The following is a 22,604-nucleotide window of genomic DNA, read 5'->3' on the forward strand; positions in this document are numbered from 1 at the left end:
GAGATACTCTTTCAGTCCAAAAACACAGCCATGCCCTCTGGGACCAGTTTTCACTTGTTCTTTGTACATCACTTCTTGTTTCTTTTTTTTAAGAGAAGGGGTCTTGTTCTGTCACCCAGGGCTGGAGTGCAGTGGCATGATCATATAGTTCACTGCAGCCTCAAACTTCTGTGCTCAAGTGACTCTCCGACCTCAGGCTCCTGAGTAGCTGGGACTACAGATGCGTGCCACCATGCCTGGCTAATTTTATTATTCTTTACTGTATTGCCCAGGCTGGTCTCAAACTCCTGGTCTTACGCACTTCTCCCTCCTCAAACTCCCAAAGTACTAGGATTACAGTGAGCCATTGCTCCTGGCCCACTTGTTTCTTTACTCAGCCAATCTACAGTTGTTCCCATTGTCTAATATGGGGGAAACAATCGAATATTTAGCTATGCCTCATCTTAAAGTGACAGCAAAAAAAATCACCTCTAGGACATAGGGACTACCTCTGCTAAATCCCTCCATTCCTTCTACATTTTGTATAAATCCTTCTCTCCTCTAACTAATCCCCATTCTGGCAAAGTTAAATGCCCATCTCTACAACTTCAAATTCTCTAGGAATCAAAATGTGAATGGAAGTCTCTTTTCTTTCCACCCTAGGAAAAAACTTAAATTTCTCTCTGTGAAGCAAGAAAACTCATCCACATAAATATATGCCATTTTTCAATAAGTCCTTTTAAAAATACAAGGGGTTGATACTGCCCTTTTAAGACCAAAATTGTTAAGACCAGCCTGAGAGTAAGGCTGTATTTGTTATCCTGAGGGTGTTGCTATTAATGCAGTTTGGGAAGGGAACGCAGGGAACCTGGCTAATCAAGAAGCAACAACAGGGCAAACCAGCAAATCCCAAGTCTCAGCAAAGGATAAGCTTCCTTACCTCTAATAATTTATATAATTCCTCAATTCTTCCTTTTTCTCTCTCCTTGGCCAGAATTTCTGTTTCTTTGAAGTGTATATATTGGTTATAAAGTGCCTACAAAATTAATATTTGGTGAATGAATGTAAACAACAGGGCCCAATTTTTCATACCCTCTTACCCAGAAGGCAGCAGCAGTAAGTTCTGAGACTTACTCCCTACAAAGAATTTAGCAAAGCAGTTCAAGTCCCTGACTTTACCTTTAGTTCAACAGGGTTCTGGGGAAAGGATTTATCTGACATCAGGATTGTGTGCTGTTTGATCCAAGGAATGAGGGAGTCCACCCGGCTTTGGTATTCTTGCCACCTGGAGTCCACTTCCTATTGCCAGAAGGTAAACATCACACACCTGATTAGCAACATCCAAAACAAGCACAAGAAAAAGTAGCTCAGGCCACTCCAAACCATATAAAATCCCTTTCCTCTAATTGCCTAGAGAGCTTCTCAGTGAAATGCTCACAGTCCCAGTTTCAAAGCTCCTCAAGGGCTCTCAGGATGGGATTCAATTTCCTGACACCGAGAAAGGCTACAAACCAAGCTACTAAAAATATTCAGAAAAGATCCATGATACACTAATAAGCTGATATTAGTGGCTGAGAAAACACTGCCTCATCTTGAATTTCAGCTGGGGACAAGAGGGACATTCTTTGCCACCATTTATCACCAAATGACCTGTGCTAAATGCTACAAAATTAGCAGTATCTAGACTCATTCCCAGGGACCAAGGACAATGTCTACGTATGATAACGATAATGCGGATTAAGTGTGCTCTGTATAAAAGTGCTCTGCATACAATGAGTACTTAAGAAACATTGTCTACGCAATGCATTCCACCCAAACAAATCAAAGTGAGAAGATATTTTAGGAAAATGTTCTTTTACCGTAGCACTGATCCCATCTCCACCCTCAGGGACTTTAGGGAAAGCATCATAAATTGAAGACACGTAAGTGATTACAGACTTTTCGTCTGGAGATGGCACATCCACATCTGAGAAGGAATGGACAAGAAATTTCTTAGAACAAAGGAACCTGCCTGAAGAAGGAACAGTGAATACATAACAAACTTACTCAAGTTCAGGAACTCTCACCTTCTGCATCCAGCAACCGGGTGACCCCCAGTCTTTCTGCCACTTCGAAAGCCTGTTCCAGATTCTCTCGGTTACTTTGGATTTGTACCCTCTCCATATCTACCAGATCGGGTCTGTAAAAGTTCACCAAGGCACATGAAAGGCCACCATCTACACATGGCACACGAGTTCACACAAAGAAAACCTCTTAAACATTCCCAAAGCTGAAAACACTGAGCTAGAAAGCAGGAGGTTTAGAAGGGTACTAATCCCATTTTTAATTACACACCAGGAGCCGAGTGCTCCCTAATTCTAAACTTACAAAACAGTAGGTTTGTTGGATTTCATGGGAAACGTATCACAAGCTAGTACTAAAAATTGGGGCATGTTTATGACCACTAAGAGCTCAATAATTTTGGTTTTTGTCATTCAAATTTCCTATCTTCCTCAATCCAGCCATGTGCTATTGCTCAATCACTCTAAGCAAGCCCCCAATTCAAGCCCTTTGCGCTTGCTAGTTCCTCCAACTGGAACACTCTGCCCCAAAGGCCCGCATGGCTCACTCCCTCATAACTCTGCTCCAATGTTCTCATCAAAGAGGCCATCTCTGACCACCCTGTCGAAACTACCACTCTCTATCCCTCCATTGCATTTACTGTGGTATGACAGCATATATTTATTTGTTTATTGTCTATTCTCCCCACTCAAAGGTAAGCTCCATGACAGCAAGAACTTTTGCCGTTTTGTTCACTGCTCTATGTGCCCAGTGCCTAGAAAAGTTTAAGTTCAATAGATATTTCTTTTCCAAATGAATAAATGAATCAGAGCTTTGATTCTTGGTTGAAGGGGGAAAATAGCATTATAACTAATTATAAATAAGACATGAGAAGAAGCCCCTGCAGGAGCACTGACATTCCACTGCATTTACCTGTATCGGTGAATAAGTGCATTGAACATCTTCCCATCACTCCAGCAGGAGGAAAAGTTGGTGCATTTGATTCCTGTGTAACCAGCTGTCACCTTCTGGGTCCACAGGAGTAGTTTCTCCTTGGCTGACATGTCCCCTGATTCTCCACTAATGTAGATGTCAGAGATCTGCCAAAATATAGGACACAGAGTAATTTAGTATAAATAAGACAAAGACTTTTAACCTTCTCTTCTCCATACATTATGGCTCTTAGAAAAAGAGGGAGATCCAAGGCTGGCAGCATTTTATAGGTGACAACTCCAACATGTGTTCAACGATTTTAGCAGTCAAAGAAATGCACATTAAAACCATCAGAGGTTATTTTTCAACTATCAAATTAGGAAAGGTTTGTTTTTAATGATACAACTCAGGATTGGAGAAAATATCTAAAATTGGGTATTCTCATACATTGCCACTAGAGAGATTATAAATGGCATAATTTCTCTGTATGTTAGTTTTGAATCAAAATTCTTAAAACCTACATACAACTTGATAAGAAATCATCAGAGATATGTACAAATAATTTCATACCAGAAAACTTATCAAAGCATAATAAATATGATTTAGCAAAAAGTTATAAAGAGTTTAAACTCTAATGAGGGATTAATTGGTTACAAATTATAGCACAATTACAGTAGAACAGAATTGCTCATAGCACTTAAAAAGGTAGGCTTTAGAAAATGTTAATGACATAGGAAAATGGCCACCAAATTTTATGAAAAGAAAAAGAATACAAACAAAATAATGTGGGCAGTAATCCTAATTTCATATAAAAGACATACAAAAAAATATTTAAGTATACATTCATATTTATGCATATATGTACATATGATACAGATGCGTATACTATATGTATAAGAGTATAAATACTGGAAAGAAATACACCAAACTAGCAATCATAGTTATCTCCAAGTGGTAGCATTACAAGTGATTATTACATTTTCTACATCATCTACATTTTTATAATAATAAGAAAAGCTATTTTAAGAAATCTCCAGGGCCGGGTGCAGTGGCTCACACCTGTAATCCTAGAACCCTGGGAGGCTGAGGAAGGAGGATTGCTTGAGCCCAGGAGTTTAAGATTGCTGTGAGCTAGGCTGACACCATGGCACTCTACCCAGGGCAACGGAGTGAGACTCTTTCCAAAAACAAAAACAAAGAATTCCCCAAAATATAGCACAAGACCTACTTTAGAGAGATGGCAGTGCAGAAGAAGAAAAAGTGCATGTCTTTGATTCCACACAGACCTAAGTTTGAATCCTATAAAGTAGGAATAATACCTACCACCTTTTCAGGGTCGCTGTGATAATCAATAAGATTACACATTAAAGCACCTAGCCCAAACTCAGGGTTATGCTCAACAAATAGAGTTCCCTTTCCTTTTTCTTGTATGGATGATGGTCTTCCTTCAATTCTTACTTGTCTAATTCCCACAGCACTGATATTCTGTATCATTATTTAATTATATGTTATTTTGCATTACTGGCAATTATTTCAAATATTTAATCATCTCCCCAACACTGTGGGTTTCCTGAGGGGCTGGCGCCATACCTTAACAATCACAACTATCTACAAAAGAAGAGCAGTCTGAGGGAGAGCTCCTCACCACTGAATGTGTTCAAGCAGATGCCATGGAATAAATAACCTCCAACTCTGAGACTCAGTGGTCATGGTCCTTCTGTATATTGCCCATTGCACCCAGCATTGTGCTTCTCATATGATGGGAACTTGACATGTTTTAATTAACAATCAGTTGGTTTATAAATGAAATAATAATTTTTAAAAAGGCAAGTAAAAGTGTTTGGGGATAAAGACTACCTAGAATCCAGAAACAGATCACTTTTTTGACAGCAAACTTAGTGAATTCGAAGCAGTGTGTAAAGTAAGTTTAGTCCAATGTTAATGATGTTAACAAGAGAAGGTTAAAAGTCTTCTACAATCCCCCAGAATGGGATTATAAATAATTTTATTCTCTTTCTACTTTTCTTTTTTTCGAGCTTTAAATAAAAACTTTAATGTTTTTAATAATGTTTATAATAAAAACTTTAAAACTGGCTGGGCATGGTGGCTCACGCCTGTAATCCTAGCACTCTGGGAGGCCGAGGTGGGAGGATGCTCAAGGTCAGGAGTTCGAGACCAGCCTGAGCAAGAGCGAGACCCCGTCTCTACTAAAAATAGAAAGAAATTAGGTGGATAACTAAAAATATACAGAAAAAATTAGCTGGGCATAGTAGCGCACGCCTGTAGTCCCAGCCACTCAGGAGGCTGAGGCAGAAGGATCGCTTGAGCCCAGGAGTTTGAGGTTGCTGTGAGCTTGGCTGACGCCACGGCACTCTAGCTCAGGCAACAGAGCAAGACTCTGTCTCAAGAAAAAAAAAAACAAAACTTTAAAATAATCTTTATTAACAAGGAAAAGCACGAGACTTTGAATCAGACAGATAACGCATTTGAAAAGAGGCATTTATTAGGACTGCGACCCCAGGCAAAACAATTAGGCCTCTTGCACCCTATTTTCCCCATATTTAACATAGGATAGTGACTTTCTTATGGGGTCATTACAAGAGTTAAATAAGGTGGTGTCAGTAGTGCCTAGAGAACACATATTTCCTTCCCATAATAATAAAACAGCATACCCAGCACAATGTTTGGTCTGGGTGTTTGGGGCAGAGAAGGCACTGGCACGTCAACAGAACATCTGTCTCGCAGTTGCCTCTATCAGGTACAGCACTGTGAAAGCAGTAGCCTCCCTGGTGGTTAGTACAAGTGGGCAATCAATACTAAGTCACCTCCAAGTGTCTGAATACTTAATTTACAAACTCAACTCACAATGGATGCGATTAAGTATCAGCAGAAGATACTTTAAAACCAGGAACAACTGGGCCAGGAACTTTAATGCTTTATTGAGAACAAAAAGCTGTAGACTACTAAATGTTACTAAGATGTCCAAAGAAAGACTGAGAGGGCAGAAAAGTAAGGGAAGTTGGCATGGAGTCTAGAAAAGGGAAGCCAGGAAGTGTTGTCCCCATACCTGCGAAGGTGAAATGGTGCCCTACCCAGAAGATTCAAGGCAAGTGGGCTCTCCTGCCCTTGACAGGTACATTTCTATAAGAGTAATCAGGTTGTCACACTTTCATGGTCCCAGCTAATGAGACCATCCTCCAAACCTATCCCCCACTTACCAGACCTCTCTGCTCTGACTCTACATTCACCTGACAACCTTCGTGTTATAATTTGCTTCCCATATAGATATTCTAAAGTAACAAATGGACTGAGTGGTTGATTCAAATAATTGCTTGGCAGTTAAAATTCATTTTGCAAATTAATTAATTCATATCAATTTTGAGTCGATTTCCTAAAACTCAATCAACTCCAAGTATACTGGGGAAGAAAAAAAAAATCTATGGAGCTACAAAGCCCAGGACCCAATGATGTATCATGTTATCCAAGCCACCATCCTGTGATCCCAGTGTAAACAGCTCCTTCCTAGCACCAATTCTATTTCAGTTCCCCTTAACGACATTTCTAGCTGCCTATCTCACTGGCTAAATGCCACCCAGCATTGACATATCCCAGTACCTTCACTGTAGCTGCTTCACATACATATTAAGGGAAAATACTGCTGGGAAGAGGAAATAGATTTATTGAAGTAAAAAGGGATAAAACTTGATAAGCAAAATGAAATCTGAGTATTTGGGTTCTTTACCCAAAAATGAAATTCCAGTTAGTTAATTGATATTGTATGTCCATTACAACCACAATCTCTCTGATGACATCTCCTACCTGCCAATCACAGTATTTCTATATATTGCACTGAAAACTATGTCAATGAACAGCTTTACTTCAGATTTTAAACACAGCTGTACTGAGACAGGGAAATGTTTGAATCCCTCAGAGAAAGAAAAAAATACCCTGCTTGGATTAGGGCCCTTCCTAGACTGCAAACTGGATAAGAAAAATGGGATCATCATCACAACCATCTCAGTAATTAAATTTGGCTTCTGTCCATCTCTTCTTGTAATAATACTCACATGTGATGTGTGTGCACAGTGCTGTCCCTTGGGCTATGCAGAAGCTTTTACCTTAATCTCCCAAATGCAAACATCTAGCTTCAGTTTCAGGGAGCTTTCTCCCTCATCTGGGTTTTAAACAGGAGACCATTTGGAAAAAGAGGACAGCCTTAATACCATGCCAGAGAATATGCAAATTCCACTTGAATTTTCTTTAACTCACACTTTCCAAGGCTTGGTCAATTCCTTCTCTGAAGCATTCCCAGAAACTTTATGTTTTCCTAGTAATTCAGTAAGTATTTATTGAACGACATCGTAACACTATGCCAGGCACCATGGAGAACAAAAAAAGTCACACATCATTTATTCTGTTAATATTTTTTGAGCAACCATTATGTTCTAAGAGCTTTGCTTAAGTTTTTGATATCTCAAAATAAAAACATAGTCTCAGGCCTCAAGCTCAAGTAATTCAGTCAGGGTGACAATTTTCTACACAGAGAGATCAATTTTGTGACAGAGGTAAGCAAGTAATCCAACTAGCAATGTCAAGGGACTGCTCAGAGACAATAACATCTGTGCTCAGTTTTAAGTAGGTATTAGCCAGGGGGAAAGGGGAAAACAAACAAACGAACATAAAAAGACATGCTTGCCCTGCAAGAACATAGTGCCGACATGCCATAACTAACTAAAATAAGGTTATCCCAAATATTTTCCCAAATGACAACAGATGGGTAGAAGTAAATGAGAGAGAAGGGAAGAAGAACTTTGTGGTCCTCTTGAATGAATGTGTAAACTTTTATGTAAAAAAAAATTTTTTTAGGGACAAGTTCTTGCTAGGTTGTCCAGGCTACACAACCTGCAATAGTGCAGTGGCAGGGCACACTACAACCTCAAACTCCTGGGCTCAAGCGATCCTCCTGCTTCAGCCTCCTGAGTAGCTGCGCCACCGTGCCCACTATAAACTTAGAAATTTATTTACACATATAGATATAGTTAAAATTAAGCAGTATATCTAATGCATTAACTTAGTATTAATGCTTTTTCTGCCTTTACATTTCAAAGAACCATATTATTCAAACTTCACATGCATCTTTGACATCAATGTCTTTTTCATCAATAAAACTACTTTTTCAGTGAAGTTTCAAAAAAGTCATCTATGCTTTTTAAGATTTTAGAGATACAAGAAGACTTTTCTGAGTCTATTATGTCTCTAGAGATTTCACGTCAAACCACAAGAATCCAGTTGCATAACACTGGATTCATTTTTTTTCCTGATCCATGACCTCCATGAAGTGACCACTTGCTCTGATATATGTGCGCATGTGCGTTTTATAAGTGATTAATGTTAAGGCCTTTACAAAGATTTTAATGTTAAGGCTTGTACAAAATTACATTCCATACTTCAAATTAGGAAGTTATATTCAAGAACAATAACTAAAACCTTCTTAGATTTTTGGTATCTCTCTTTCTTTTTATTTTTTTATTAGTCAAGCGAAACAGTGGGAGTAAAGAAGGAATGAAGAACTCTGTAACTGGTTGTGATCAATTGGTTGTAAACACCACTGCACTCGGACCAGCTCTCTTTTTTGTTTAACCAATTGTGTCAGTTGATCTCCACAAAAGCTAATATTAATTGAACTAGCAGATGGTGACACAGATTTATTCATCCTTTTTCACAAACTGACTATAACCTCACTGGGAGCTCAATAACAAGAAGTCAAAAACGAAGAGAATCCCTCTTTCCTAAAAGCTAATTTCTAGAGGTAAGAAATGTTCACCTTATATTTTGTCATATGTGGTAGGTGACATGAAAGAGTTATGCATAATTTAATGCCAAAAGAGCAATCATTACAGTAATATCCAATACAGAATCTCAGCAGAGTAGAATATTAATATGGACTGGAATGATCAAAAGATTTCTTTCTTTTTTATTTTTTTTTTTGAGACAGAGTCTCACTCCGTTGCCTGGGCTAGAGTGCCGTGGCGATAGCCTAGCTCACAGCAACCTCAAACTCCTGGGCTCAAGCAATTCTTCTGCCTCAGCCTCCCGAGTAGCTGGGACTACAGGCACGCGCCACCATGCCCAGCTAATTTTTTCTATATATTTTTAGTTGTCCAGCTAATTTCTCTCTATTTTTAGTAGAGAAGGGGTCTTGCTCTTGCTCAGACTGGTCTCAAACTCCTGAGTTCAAACGATCCTCCTGCCTCGGCCTCCCAGAGTGCTGGGATTACAGGCGTGAGCCACCGCACCCAGCCCAAAAGATTTCTTGAAGAAGTGTAATTTAAACACATCCTTGAAGGATGCTATAGAATAGACAAAGAGAAGGGAAAAAAAGAATTCCAGGTAGAAACTGGGTGTAAACAAAGTTTACATAAGAAATTGAGATAAGTTGAAACAGAAATAGTAGATAGTTAAGGGGGTGATCTGTTAAAACAGGAAGGTTCAATTTGGGAACTGATAGGAGAAAAGATTAGACAAATTACGAAGGGGTTGTATACCAGGCTAAGGAGTTTGGACTTTGTAGGTCTATATAAGTCTCGGGGAATGAGACCAGATATTCTAAGCAAGTCTCTAGCTGACCTTATCCCACCAACAGAGAAGGCATTAGACTTTGAAAACTTTCATTCAAGAAGCAGGTGAGGGCACAGTGCAGTGGTTCATTACAAATGCCAGCCAAAGGGATCTGATGGCAGCTATGTTTGTGGGAATAGAGAGAAAGAAGGTGTTTATTACCAATATGAGAGTTAGGGAAGGGTCAGGAGTGAAAATCAGAGTCTTAGAGGTCTCACTAGGGAATATAACTAGAATGGAAATCCTAGGTCATAGAATATAGGCATTTTTCAATTTTATAAAATATTGTCATACTACTCTCTATATAACAGTACCAATTTATACTTTTATCCATAGGTTACAAAAGGTTTTTCCATCACTTTATATCCTCACTTATGCTAAGTATTTTTAGCCATCTGGTGGGTATAAAATGGTATTTATTCTTGTTTTTTTTTTTTTTGGAGACAGGGCCTTCACTCTGTCACTCTGTCAGGCTAGAGTGCAGTGGCACCATCATAGCTCGCTGTAAAAACCTTGAACTCCTGGGTTCAAATGATTCTCCTGCCTCGGCTTCCCAAATAACTAGGACTATAGGCAAGTACCACCACACTTGGCTAGTTTTATTTTTTGAATTTTTAGTAGAGACAGGGTCTTGCTATGTTGCTCAGGCTGGTCTTAAACTCCTGGCCTCAAGAGATCCTCCTGCCTGGGTCTCCCAAAGTTCTGGGATTACAGGCATGAGCCACTGTGACCACCCGCCTGTTGTTTTGATTTTTATAACCTTGATTATTAGTGAGAAAGAGTCTTCTTATATGTATAAGGCATTTGGATTTCTTTTTTTGTGAATTGCTTATTCCTGGGCTTTCCACTATTTTTCTACAAGGGTGTTTGTCTTTGTTGTTGTTGTTTGAGATTCTTTAAATAAAATATTAATAACTAACATCTATTGTGCTTTACTTATATTAACTCTCATAGTTCTCATAACAACCCTATTAAGTGTATACTACTTTTATCTTCAATTTCCAAATGAGAAAATTGTGGCACAGAGACGTAACTTGGCCAAAGGTATATTGCTAGTAAGTGCTAGAACTGGATTCAAACCCAGCTAATCTGGCTCCACACACTCTTAAACCACTTAACCTATACAACATTTCATATATTCTGGATATTGACTCCTTTCAGTACAGTTATCCCTAGGTATTCATGGGGGATTGGTTTCAGGACCTCCCTCGGATACCAAAATCTGAGGATACCAAAATCCACGGATGATCAAGTCTCAGATATCAAATGACAGAGTATTTGTATATAATCTATACACATCCTTTAAATCATCTCTAGATTACTTGTAATACCTAATATAATGTAGATGCTACGTAAATAGGTGTTATAGTATGTGCTGTTCAGGGAATAACGACAAAGAGAAAAAGTCTATACATGTTCAGTACAGGCATAACTTCTTTTTCCAAATATTTTCAATTCATAGTTAGGTTGAATCCACAGATGTGGAACCCACGATGCAGAGGGCCAACTGTATACACATTATATAGTAATTTTTCCATTATTACATTTATTTTTATACAATTTATTTTCTTAACTTTCCATTTTATTTTTATACAATTTTGTGTTTCTTAACTTCTCATTCGAAATGGAAATTTTCAAATACAAAAGGAGACAGAATAGCATAATGAGCCCCTATGTACCTACCCATCACCTAGTTTCAACCATTATCAACCCATGGCTAAGCTTGTTTCATCTATACTCTACCCATTTCACCCCTCCCCTATTATTATAAAGCAAATCTCACACATACCATTTCAGTATGTATCTCTAAGAGGACTCTTTTTTTAACAAAACAACCACAACACCATTGTTACACCTAATAATAATGATTCGTTGGCAATATTTTTAATTATGTAAAATTTTTTATAAAAGAAACAAATCCTTTCTTATAAAAAGCTCTGACTTCTGCATTCCTCCAGTAGTATCAGCTGGTTAGTTTGGCTTTCTTCTTAGAACAGAACGCCAAAATTAGTAAAATAACTTTCCTTATAATTAAAGAGGAAATGTGGGAAAGCGATACTTGTAAACTGAAAAGGCTGAGCCCATAAAATAATACACCAATCGATCTCTTTCTCATCATTTCTAGCCCCCCGCTATCTATTTACCTGAAAGTGTAGGGACTCTGTGGGTTTGTGGCAAGGACACTGGAAAATAGAGTCAAATTCTTCAGTCAACGGGATTCCAATGTGGGAAAGATTGGCAGCAGGAGCCAAGATGGGGAGGAGAAAGGGATTTTCAACAATTTTCCTTGTTCAAATAAGCCAGGTATTATGGATATTGATGGCAGCTGGGGACAGGGAGTCCTGTGAGAAGGAATGGACTAGAGAAGGTCTTTGTCTGACATCAAAGTACAATCGCTATTAACCTGTTCCTATCCAGCTCCAAATCCTAGTCTACTTATCATTCTAAAAATCATTTTTGTCAGCTGACCCCCCTCATCCTGCTTCTGTGTTAACTATTTACTGACAAGGGAAGTATCAACTATATCAGATGAACAGGAAAGCAAACCATTTATCTTCATTATCTAAACCCCCTACTCAGCAAGAATCAGAATCAGTTCCCAGTTCTCTCACCCTGAAAAGCAGCAAAACCATTGCAAAGTCTAGCAATCACCTGGTCCCACTCCCATCAACATGTCCTGGACTAATAATCAACAGGAGAGAGAATGCAGCCGGAGTTATGCCGAAGAGAGACACCACTCCGGAACTCGAGTTATTTTCTGAGGAGGGTTACTACTCTGACATATTTAAAAAACAAAAACAAACAAAAAAAACAAGCACCAAAAAAGCAAGCAAAAAATCAACTCTGTTGAACTGCCAGCTGTCCTCCTGTTTAGGAAGTAGCTGGCGTGTGAATGACAGCAGCTGCTCTTCTGACCTGTGTCCTCCCAGTGCTCCCACCCTCAGCAGAGGGAGCTCACACTCCAGTCAGATGCTCTCGCCTGGAGTATCAGTGTCAGTACAAGCTGCCCTCTCTGTCCCTGGCTGCTGCCGTCAGTCCTCAAGGCCTGTGAACAACCGCGAGTGAGGGGAGCAGCTCCCTGAAGATAGTTCCTTCAGAGACAAGTGGGCGTTTCAGGCCCCTTGGCATTAAGGACTTTCTTTCTGAAGGGATTTCAAACTTATCTTGAGAAGTTACTTCTTATCTGTCATACAGGATGGTTAGCCTGTGGTCCCTGCATCACACATGGACACAGAGTCTCAGAAACGTGCCAGGTGTCTGAGCTGAGAGACAGTTGTTTAGTTTTTCAGCCTTGGCTCTATAACTGAGTGGTCTGGCTCTGTCTGTCTGCATGGAAAGGGTAGAAGGAATGGATCCAGAGGTTGGCTGCCCAGAAAACATCACATACCAATTTGACTCATGCTGAACAGCAAAAGAATCACACCACTGTCAATACTGTCAATCTACAGATCACGGTCCAAAGGCTTCTCCTACCTATCTTTTCTTTATGGCTCCTTACAGACTCTCACGGGACTTTCCCTTCCCAGCATGGAGATCCATCCCATACAAAAGCACCATTGCTACCCACGGTCCATTATCTAAGATTGATTTCACCAGGAGTTCCTAAAATTTTACACTCTAAACTTCCTAAAAATCTCACATTCAATTATGAACATGTATCCTATAATATTATGATGACCCCACAATGTCAACTTCAGTGCCAATGGTATTAAAAGAACAATCAGTTCAGCAGTTGGTTTTACCCTCAACTATTCTATATCCAATCCAACTTTTACAAGATACAAGTTGACTTTGACATTCACTCTTATCCAGTGAAACCCAAATACTCACATGCCCCATTCCAGTAGTCTCACTACCCTCCTTCCTGCCATGACACATGCTTGTGCATGTGTACACACACATACATCTATTTTTACATGAAGCCAAGGAGACTCTTGCCCATCCATATAATAGATATTTTTCAATGGCCACTTTTTCTTCAAATTGTTGGGAGTCTCCAAACTCTAATAACAAAGGGTACTGAAATGAGGCTATCCATGGGGGAAACCCATCCCCAGAGGAAATTTTAAACACAGATCAGCTTAAAATTTGTGTCTGTCCTCAGTCTCATGCTGTTGGTGATAAGCAGGGCAGGAGTAGGTGGGCCACGTCCCTGCTCGGCATATTTCAGGGCCCCTCTGTAGTGTCGGCCGCCCACAGCCTAGGCAAGGAAAGTGCCCTACTTCATCTTCCACCTCTTGCTGCTTCGAGATCCTGAAGTTTTTATTTCTTCTGCTGCAGAGACCAACATGCCAGTAAAAGTTCTTTGGCCACTGGGAAATTATAACTTCAGTCACCTACATAATCACACACCCACATGCCAGATTCTGTGTCTCACCAGGGTCTTGCTGAGTCCTTATCTCAGTGTCCATATTTCTGAATTCTCACTTGCTCCTTGACCCTTAATAACACCCACAGCAACCATAACCACCTATGCCTCAATATATACCTCAAAAACAAAAACATGACAAAGCCCTGAACAAGTTCAACCACAAACTTTTCTAGCTTTGAACCTAATACCTTTCTCTCTCTCTCTCTCTCTCTCTCTCTCTCTGTCTCTCTCAACTAATCCCTGGATAACTCTATGCTCCCCCTCCTCTAATCCTGGAATTAGGAACCAAAGAAGGATGTGCACTTTCCACCTATACAAATACTGAATGAGAGTTTTCCACAGGAATGGGATTGCATCAGCTCTAGAAAGAGCATCATTCTCCAGGGAAGAAGAGCAAGTACACTGATGATAGCTGCCTCTCCCCTTCCACATTCATTTCAGAGATTCAGCTAGGCCTCCCCATTGTCCTTTGTGCTACAACACAACTTGTAGCAGGGAAACTGGTGAACAGACCTGCTTGAGAGTTAAGTACTATCTAGCATTGCACCTCGAGAGATAACCCCACCAGATAGCTCAAGCAATTATGCCGCTTGGCTACCCAGAATCAGGGATTCCCCAGAGACAAGACTTGGTTTCAAGCACCAAGGGGCAGACCTGAAATAGATTCTGCTTGCCCAGCCCTAGCAGTCACTAACTCACAGTGCTCATCATAGGGGTGAGTTCGAGAAGCACTAAGATCCTCACTGCTCACCACACTCTGATTTAATACATTTGAGGGCCAGGAATCCAAACAGTGGTTTGATTATCCCTTGAACATGCCCACCTACCTCTTCCAGACCCCAAGATGGGGTGTGGCTTGCCTCCAAAGAAAGGGTGCCATCCTCTTCCGAGAAGGACGTAGAACTCTTTTCAGGTTCTGTATCTTTAGGCTGGATCCCGTGTAAGTGCAGCCCATCACTGCCATAGCCAGAGGAGGAGGGCAAAATGCTCACAGTCATGCCACCGATGGACAAATCACTCTGAGAAGGAGGCAGTCTGGGACCCTGTGGGGGCACCCAACCCACATGGGCAGGCTCTGTGCCTCTCTGGGCTCCCGACCAGTCCAGCAGTGATGAAGGAACAGAACATTCTGCAATCCAGGAACCTGTCTGAGGGGCACTTGAAATACTCTTTGTTCCTCCCCCCACACTCCAGCCTTCTGAAAGTTGGTCTTGATTTCCTGTGTTAGTGGGGGAGTCTGTCCTAGGCAAAGCGCTGCTCTGAAACCCAAGTAGAGTACTTTCTTTTTCTACCGCAGTCTCTCCTTGCAAAGGGAGCAGCACAGCCCTGCTGCTGCAGGATGCTGTCCTCGGAAATTCCACCAGTTGGCTCACTGACTTCTCGCAGTTCCTTTCTGCTGGGTTATCACGCAGGTGAGCAATGACAGTCATCCCCTCTTCCAGGGAATCCCAGACCCCTCCAGCAACTGATGACTCATTCCCTAACAAAAGGTGAGCAGTCTGGATCTCCCCTTGGAATCTCTCCTTCACCTGCACTATCATCCCCTGATCGCCCACCCCTGAGTTGGGGGCTGAGTCCCCAGGCAGCAAAATGTCTGGAGGGGTACACTCTACCCCTCCCACTCTGTCCTCCTCTTGGAGACTCACTGTTAACTTCATTAGGGTTTCAGTCTCTTCAATGACTCCAGTTCCTTCCGAGGGTTCTTCCTCATGAGACGCCTCTGGAGTAGGGATTTTCTTCCCCTTCCACTTCCTTTTGAACCGAACCCTTTTCTTAGGAGATATGGGAGCCTTCTCAGGAATAGCTATTGACTCTTTCGGCTCCTTAACACAGCCCAGTGTATTTCCCATTTCTTTCCTCTCCTAATCTCAGCAAAAACGCAGCTAAGCCAGTCCCGGGATCCCAGAGAAATCCTGACCTTGGCTTCATCGGATTCGATGCACATTTAAAAACATGCACTATGCCAGCAATCCCTCCAATTCTTTCTCCCTCCCTCCCCGCCTCTCTCTGTCTCCTCCAGCCGCTGCCGATTCAGACAGCCATCTTACAGGCTCAGAGCTGCAACAAGACAAATTCAAAGCATCTCACTGCAGTTCAGAAATCACTTGACCTAAAAGCAGACAGAAACCGGATTGGCTGCAGCTTCCTCTCTCCAAATATGAGGTAATTGGAGCACTGCCCTCAGTAACACAAACAGAAAGCAAAAAGGAGCTAGAAACCAGGGGAGGGGAGAAATCAGGGAGGGGAGGAGGAAGAGGGAAAACGTAAGAGTAAATGGAAAAGGGAGGAGAAAAGAAGAGAGGCCATGGGAGAAGGTAACGTGGAGGAAGGAGGAGAACAATATCAAAGAGAGAAAAAGCAAACCAGCTCAGCTGGTACCAACCAGCAAGGGAAGGGAATGGCCAAGAAGAACCAGGGCCGGGGAAGCTGCAATTATGGCTCCCAAACTACAAAATGAAATAGATTTTAATTGTTGCACCAAGATGCCCAAAAGAAAATATTAAGCAAGATATACATATTCTCCATTTTTTCAGGTCAGAATACTATAAAATTATTTTAATCGAATTGTAACCTGAAGACAGATCAGAGCCTACTCCTCACAGTTAAGAAACACAGACTTTAAAGATCTAGCCTTCTATAGCATTTATTTCTCTCCTTTTCCTTTAAAAAAAAAAAAAAGAAAGAAAGAGAAGAAGAGAAAGATCTGCTAATTCTACCGGTAAATGACACGCACAGAGGAAAAACCCAAAAATCAGTTTATAGTATATGCAAGCTTGGTAAAAAGATACCACTTCCAAAGAGAACAGAGAAACAGGGTCTCTGCTGAACAATATTTGACACAAATGTTCAACAGTAAACACTGATGCTGCCACTGCAGACAGCTAACATTTTTTTGCGCTTGTTATGTGCCAAGCATGTGTGAAGCTAGTTACATGGACTATCTCATTTAATTCTCACAGTAACCATACGAGGTCAAACCTATTATTTTACAGTTTACAGGTGAAGAAACTGAGGTTTAAGAAAGTTGATTAATTTGCCCAAGTTTACACAGCCAGTAAGTGGCAAAGCTAGAACATGAACTTCTGTTTGACCTTAAGACTTTTAATTTTGATCCCAACTGCTACCTCTAATTACTTCAGGGACAGAAGTCTGTGCTCAGCTGCCAGTTATGCCCAGAGGTTCCCCCACTGTTTTGAATTGACAACTAGACTCTACATGGACTAAAAGCTCAAACAAAGAGATAATGCTGACATTTGAGAGCAAGAGAAGAAACTACTAATATGAGGCTCAGGTGGTTTTTACTCAAACTGCAGTACAGTAGGAAGTCTGAATTTCAGATTGTAAAAATTGGATTCCAAAATCACCCTGCAATGTCAATGGGATCCCCTTACCCCAATTTCTTTAGTATAGTGTCTGACAGATGAGAAACACTACAACCCAAACGGCTCTGAATGGAGTTGAAGAAAAGAAGTTAAATGTGTTTCTTTTCTGTTGCAGCTATTTATTCTACACCAAAAAGATCCAGACCACGCAGCAGAGAGCACCAGCCTGCCTGGCTCTGTGCAAGCCCTAAAGACTTGTACCAGCACAGCCCTACCTAGCCATACCTTTCCTAGAAACCTAAAAGGATAGAAAAAGGACAAGACCACAAAAGGAAAGCAACAAGAAGCCCTAAAACAACAGCTTCTACACAATCCCTTCTGAGACCCTACTGATGCCTCATTCACAACTGCAGTAGTTGTTTCTCCCCTAAGCCTTTTCCTGAGGCTGACTGCAAATCTGCAGCACCATCTTATGGCCATCACGTACCACAGCAAGAAATAAGAGGGAAACAGCGTGGGAGAGAAACTCAGACCACAGCAGATCACTTAATTAGCAAAAAATCTAACATTGCAATATGAAGTTCTCTAGGCAGGTACCCTACCTCCACCAATGAGTAAAACTGGAATTATGAAACTTTTAAGCTGCACACCCTAAGGTCTGTGCTTGAATTTTAATCAATGAAATACAAGCAAACCAAATTCCTGAAATTGATCAACTCAGAAGCAAGAGAGACAGCTGCTTAATATGATGGCTAATGCTATAGAGTTTCTCTGAAGAGCCTGATGAATCCTAGCATATTTATTTCTGTGAGCCTATTCTTTTTTAAATCTCTGCATATGTCAGACAAATCAGGTTTTCATTTCCTTCTGCTCCAGAGGAAAACTGGTCTAGGAAAGGAGGAGAGATTTTACTGAAGTAGACCTAGGTTCAAATTCCCAGCTCTGATAACTTACTAGCTAAGTAACTTAATTAATTTACTAGGTGATTCAGTTTCCTTATCTGTAAAATGTGCATACTACCACCTACTTAATGGGGTTGTAGACAAGGTTAATGAGATAATGTCTATAAAGCACTTGGCTCAGTGCCTGACCTACAGTAAATCCCTTTTCTTCCCATTTATTACTAAAGCTAAAAGTTATGAGACACCTCCAGGCCCCTGGGAAGATCCTAATACACAGACGGTCGCTGACTTAAGATGGTTTGACTTAAATGATTTTTGACTTTACAGTGGTGCAAAATCTATACACATTCAGTAGAAACTGTACTTTGTGAACCCATATAACCATTCTGTTTTTTACTTTTAGTAGTTTTCAATAAATTACATGAGATACTCAATACTTTAGTATTAAATAGGCTTTGTGTTAGATGATTTTGCCCAGCTATAGGCTAATGTAAGTGTTCTGAGCACATTTAAGGGTAGGCTAGGCTAAGCTACGATGGTCAGTATGTTAGGTGTATTAAACGCATTTTTGGCTTGCATTATTTTCAACTTATGATGGAGTTATCAGGACACAACCCTATCATAAGTTGAGGAGCATCTGTCTGTACTCTCTTTTTTTGACTAGGCTCAAAAGAAAGTAGATATGTTCCAAAGTCCAAAGTTTGGGTGCTTGTTTTTCTTCTTAGTGGCTGCTTCCACTATTTTACTAAGTTAACTCTGATCACAACTTTCACCTGGACCTTTTGTCGTCTAGCCTGGGCTCTTAACACATGGCCTGCTTTGGATTTTTCTAGATAACTGTTTACATAGGTTTCCCACACAGACAGCCAGAGTGAAAGAATTCATTCATTCCTTCCACAACGTGAATAGTGCCTCATCTATATGCCAAGCACAAAGTACCATAAAGTACACAAAAAATGTAAACCTCAAGACTAGCCAGCTAAGACCACCTTTTACCTGAACTCCCTGTTTTGTTTTTTTTTCTTTTAAACTTCAGAATGTTAGACATATACTAGTATTTAACAAACATCTGAGATCTAGAAATCTAGTTTTGTCAGAGTCTATCAAGAACTTACATCTTTTAGAAAAACTATAAATGTTCACACATACTTTAAAACAAGCTTGGAAAAAACCACTTATATCTACATGTGTATCATTATTCTACTTCATTAGCATCAATAACAGAGATTGACTATCATGACTATTTTGCTGATTCCCTAATTTAACAGTTCTACTCTGCATTTCTATTTGGCTTTATATAGTATGTGTTCTTAGTGAGAACAGCTAACAGATAATAATAAAAGACTAGAAAACCACACCAATAACTAGCAAGAGACATATCATGCACTGTCTGCTGCAAGACAGGGAGGATAGAGGTGCTACATGATCTCTTTATCAACCAATCAAAAACTTTGCAAGCAGGGAATCTTTCCCCACACTCCTAAACGCTTAGCTAGTACAGACAAACACCTAGCCTTCAAGAACAGTGAAGACAAGGAATTGGTAGTTAGTTAGCTGCAACTTGGAAAATGGGTAGCAGAGCCAAGAGAAGACAAATAGGCATTCTGTGCTAAAATAACAAACAAAGAAAAGTATAATAGATAGAAGACTAGGCCAAAGCTGTTTATACCTTTCTGTAAAATTGGTAACAGGAAAGAGAACAGTGGGCTGGGTCAAAAGCCCTGGAAGTTATAAGGTCCATTAATAATTATAACAAGTTGTTACCAATAATTGCTGCCAATTGTGGAGTTCATACTGTGTTCCATCACCCTGTCCCACACCTCCAAAACCTCTATCAACTCATTTTATGATATGTCTCTTCTCCCCTGAATTAGGGGGAGAACTATTAATAGATAGTTTGTATTAGTTTGATTTTGTTTCTTTCATAGGCTCTACCTAAGACCTTGTTCATAGCTGGTTCTCAGTAAATGTTTGTGGCATTCAATTAAAGAATACATTTCCCTACAAAGTAAAACCACGAGGAGATACAGTTTTACACTCATTGTGATGGCTGTCATCTAAAACAGACAATAAATACTGGGGAAGATGTGGAGAAACAGGAACCTTCATATAATACATTGCTGGTAGAAATGTAAAATGGTACAGCCACTTTACAAGATAGTTTGGCAGTTTCTTAAAAAGTTAAATTTACCATACAATCCAGCAGTTCCACTCCTAGGTATATACACAAGACAAATAAAAACATAAATCCACATAAAGACTGGTCTGCAACAGGCTAAGTTCCACCTACTTTGTCAGAGTGTTTGTCTCATACTGCTGAGACAAAGTTATGTATTCCTGACTTACAATGTATTTATCAGTGCTGTTGATTCCTGAGTTGCTTTTCACTCACCTTTGACTTTTGGATTTCTATGTATTAATAATTGAGATCAACACAGAACCCCATTTAGTGTTTGACTGCAGCAATTAGAATAAAACAGATTAATGTATACAAAATATAAGTACAAGGAAAAGTTCTCTACAGACACTTCTAGTGTGTTTTTTTTTTTTTTTAATGCTGAGGGATATAATTAACTAGTGCATACTTCTAATAAAAGGGTGAGGGAGATTAGGGAAAGAGAATCTTATAAACTTAGTATATCAGTCAAAGTTCCCTCCTCTCTTATCTTTCTCTTTCTCTATTTTCTCCAGCCACAGACATGCTCTATTTATCCTTTGAGCATGCCAAGTACTTTCCTTCTGCTAAGGAATCTGTGATATCAGATATTTTTTTCTGGATCCTCATATTTCATTGAAGTCTCAGATAAGATGTTAAATATGACTGCTTCCAGAGAGAGGCCATTTTAAATAAGCCAGTATAACATAATCCCTAAATTTCATTATCATATCATTCCACTAACTTTTTATTTGCATATATCTGGAAATTATGAAATAAGGTTTAATAAATAAATAATTCTTTTTCTGAATAAAAATTCTATGAAGACATGGATTTTGCTCATTTTGTTGACCACTTTTATGTGGCCCCTGGAAGAGTATCTGGCATACAAATATCCACTTAATAAATATTCGCAGGCCGGGCATGGTGGCTCACGCCTGTAATCCTAGCACTCTGGGAGGCCGAGGAGGGTGGATTGCTCAAGGTCAGGAGTTCGAGATCAGCCTGAGCAAGAGCGAGACCCCGTCTCTACTAAAAATAGAAAGAAATTGACTGGACAACTAAAAATATATAGAAAAAATTAGCCGGGCATAGTGGCACATGCCTGTAGTCCCAGCTACTTGGGAGGCTGAGGCAGGAGGATTGCTTGAGCCCAGGAGTTTGAGGTTGCTGTGAGCTAGGCTGATGCCACGGCACTCTAGCCAGGGCAACAGAGCCAGACTCTGTCTCGAAAAGAAAAAGGAAAAAAAAAAATATTTGCTAAATTGAATATATGATACTTTAAAAAAATGATGTGACTTTATGTGGGTAACTTTACCTCTCTGTCATATCAGTTTTCCTTATATAAATAGGGATGATTATAATAATTGTCAAGTGTACATGAAGTGCTTTGAAATAAAAATAGTCAAAATAGTAAAAAAAAAAAAAAAAAAAAAAAAAACTGGTCTGCAAATATTCATATCAACATTATGTATAATGGCCTAAAAGTGAAAACAACCCAAATGTGCATCAACTGCTTAATAGATAAACAAAATATATAGCATATCCCTACAACAGAATACTATTCAGCATTAAAAAGGAATGAAGTACTGATATATGCTGCAACAGGATGATACTAAAAAAATTATGCTAAGTGAAAGAAGCCAGATACAAAGACCATCTATCACATGATTCCATTTATATGAAGTGCCCAGATTAGGTGAATCTAGAGATAGAAAATAGATTAGTGGTTGCCTGAAGCTGGTAATAGGTGTGGGCAACAACTGTGAATGGACAAAAGGGATCTTACTGGGATGATAAAAATGTTCCAAAACTAAATTATAGTAATGGTTGTACAACTCATAAAAATCACTGAATCACATAATACAAATGAGTGAATTTTATGGTATATAAATAACACCTTGATAAAGTGCTTTTTAAAAGTGAATGCATTTTCCTAAAATAAACAAACAATAGAATGATAACCAAAAAGGTATGTTAAAACATTTAGCTAACTATAGCAAAAGGGGAGAAACAGGATGGAGGGGGCAGAGAGAAGTTAGGCTTCTCTGAATACACCTTGCATTTGCTTTTTAAAATTTCCCTTTGGAAAAATGTAAATGATCTACATAACATAAAATAAGATTGAAAGAGAAAAAAGTAATCCCTAAAAATTGAAAGCGAATAAAAACACTGGTGGTTTGACAACACAAAAATTATTATATTTCAAGTAACTTTAAAATACAATTATTTGTACATCCTTAGGAGATATACACTAAGGACAAAAAGAACTGCAAAGAAAA

General features: G+C 39.6%; 1 protein-coding gene across 1 annotated transcript in view; it reads right to left on the reverse strand.

Moving 5' to 3' along the window:
* Nucleotides 1–22,604, reverse strand: part of MACF1 (microtubule-actin crosslinking factor 1) — a 215,682-nt gene that overhangs the window by 162,848 nt on the left and 30,230 nt on the right. Inside the window, exons 6-10 of the mRNA XM_012646667.1 lie at nt 2,953–3,119; nt 2,046–2,158; nt 1,839–1,945; nt 1,159–1,278; nt 920–1,015 (exon numbers count right to left, since the gene is read on the reverse strand). Coding sequence (XP_012502121.1) covers nt 920–1,015; nt 1,159–1,278; nt 1,839–1,945; nt 2,046–2,158; nt 2,953–3,119 — 603 coding nt within the window. The remainder of the gene's footprint in view (nt 1–919; nt 1,016–1,158; nt 1,279–1,838; nt 1,946–2,045; nt 2,159–2,952; nt 3,120–22,604) is intronic.

The sequence above is a fragment of the Propithecus coquereli genome, unplaced genomic scaffold (assembly GCF_000956105.1).
Source record: "Propithecus coquereli isolate 6110/MARCELLA unplaced genomic scaffold, Pcoq_1.0 Scaffold249, whole genome shotgun sequence".
Taxonomy (NCBI): Eukaryota; Metazoa; Chordata; class Mammalia; order Primates; family Indriidae; genus Propithecus; species Propithecus coquereli.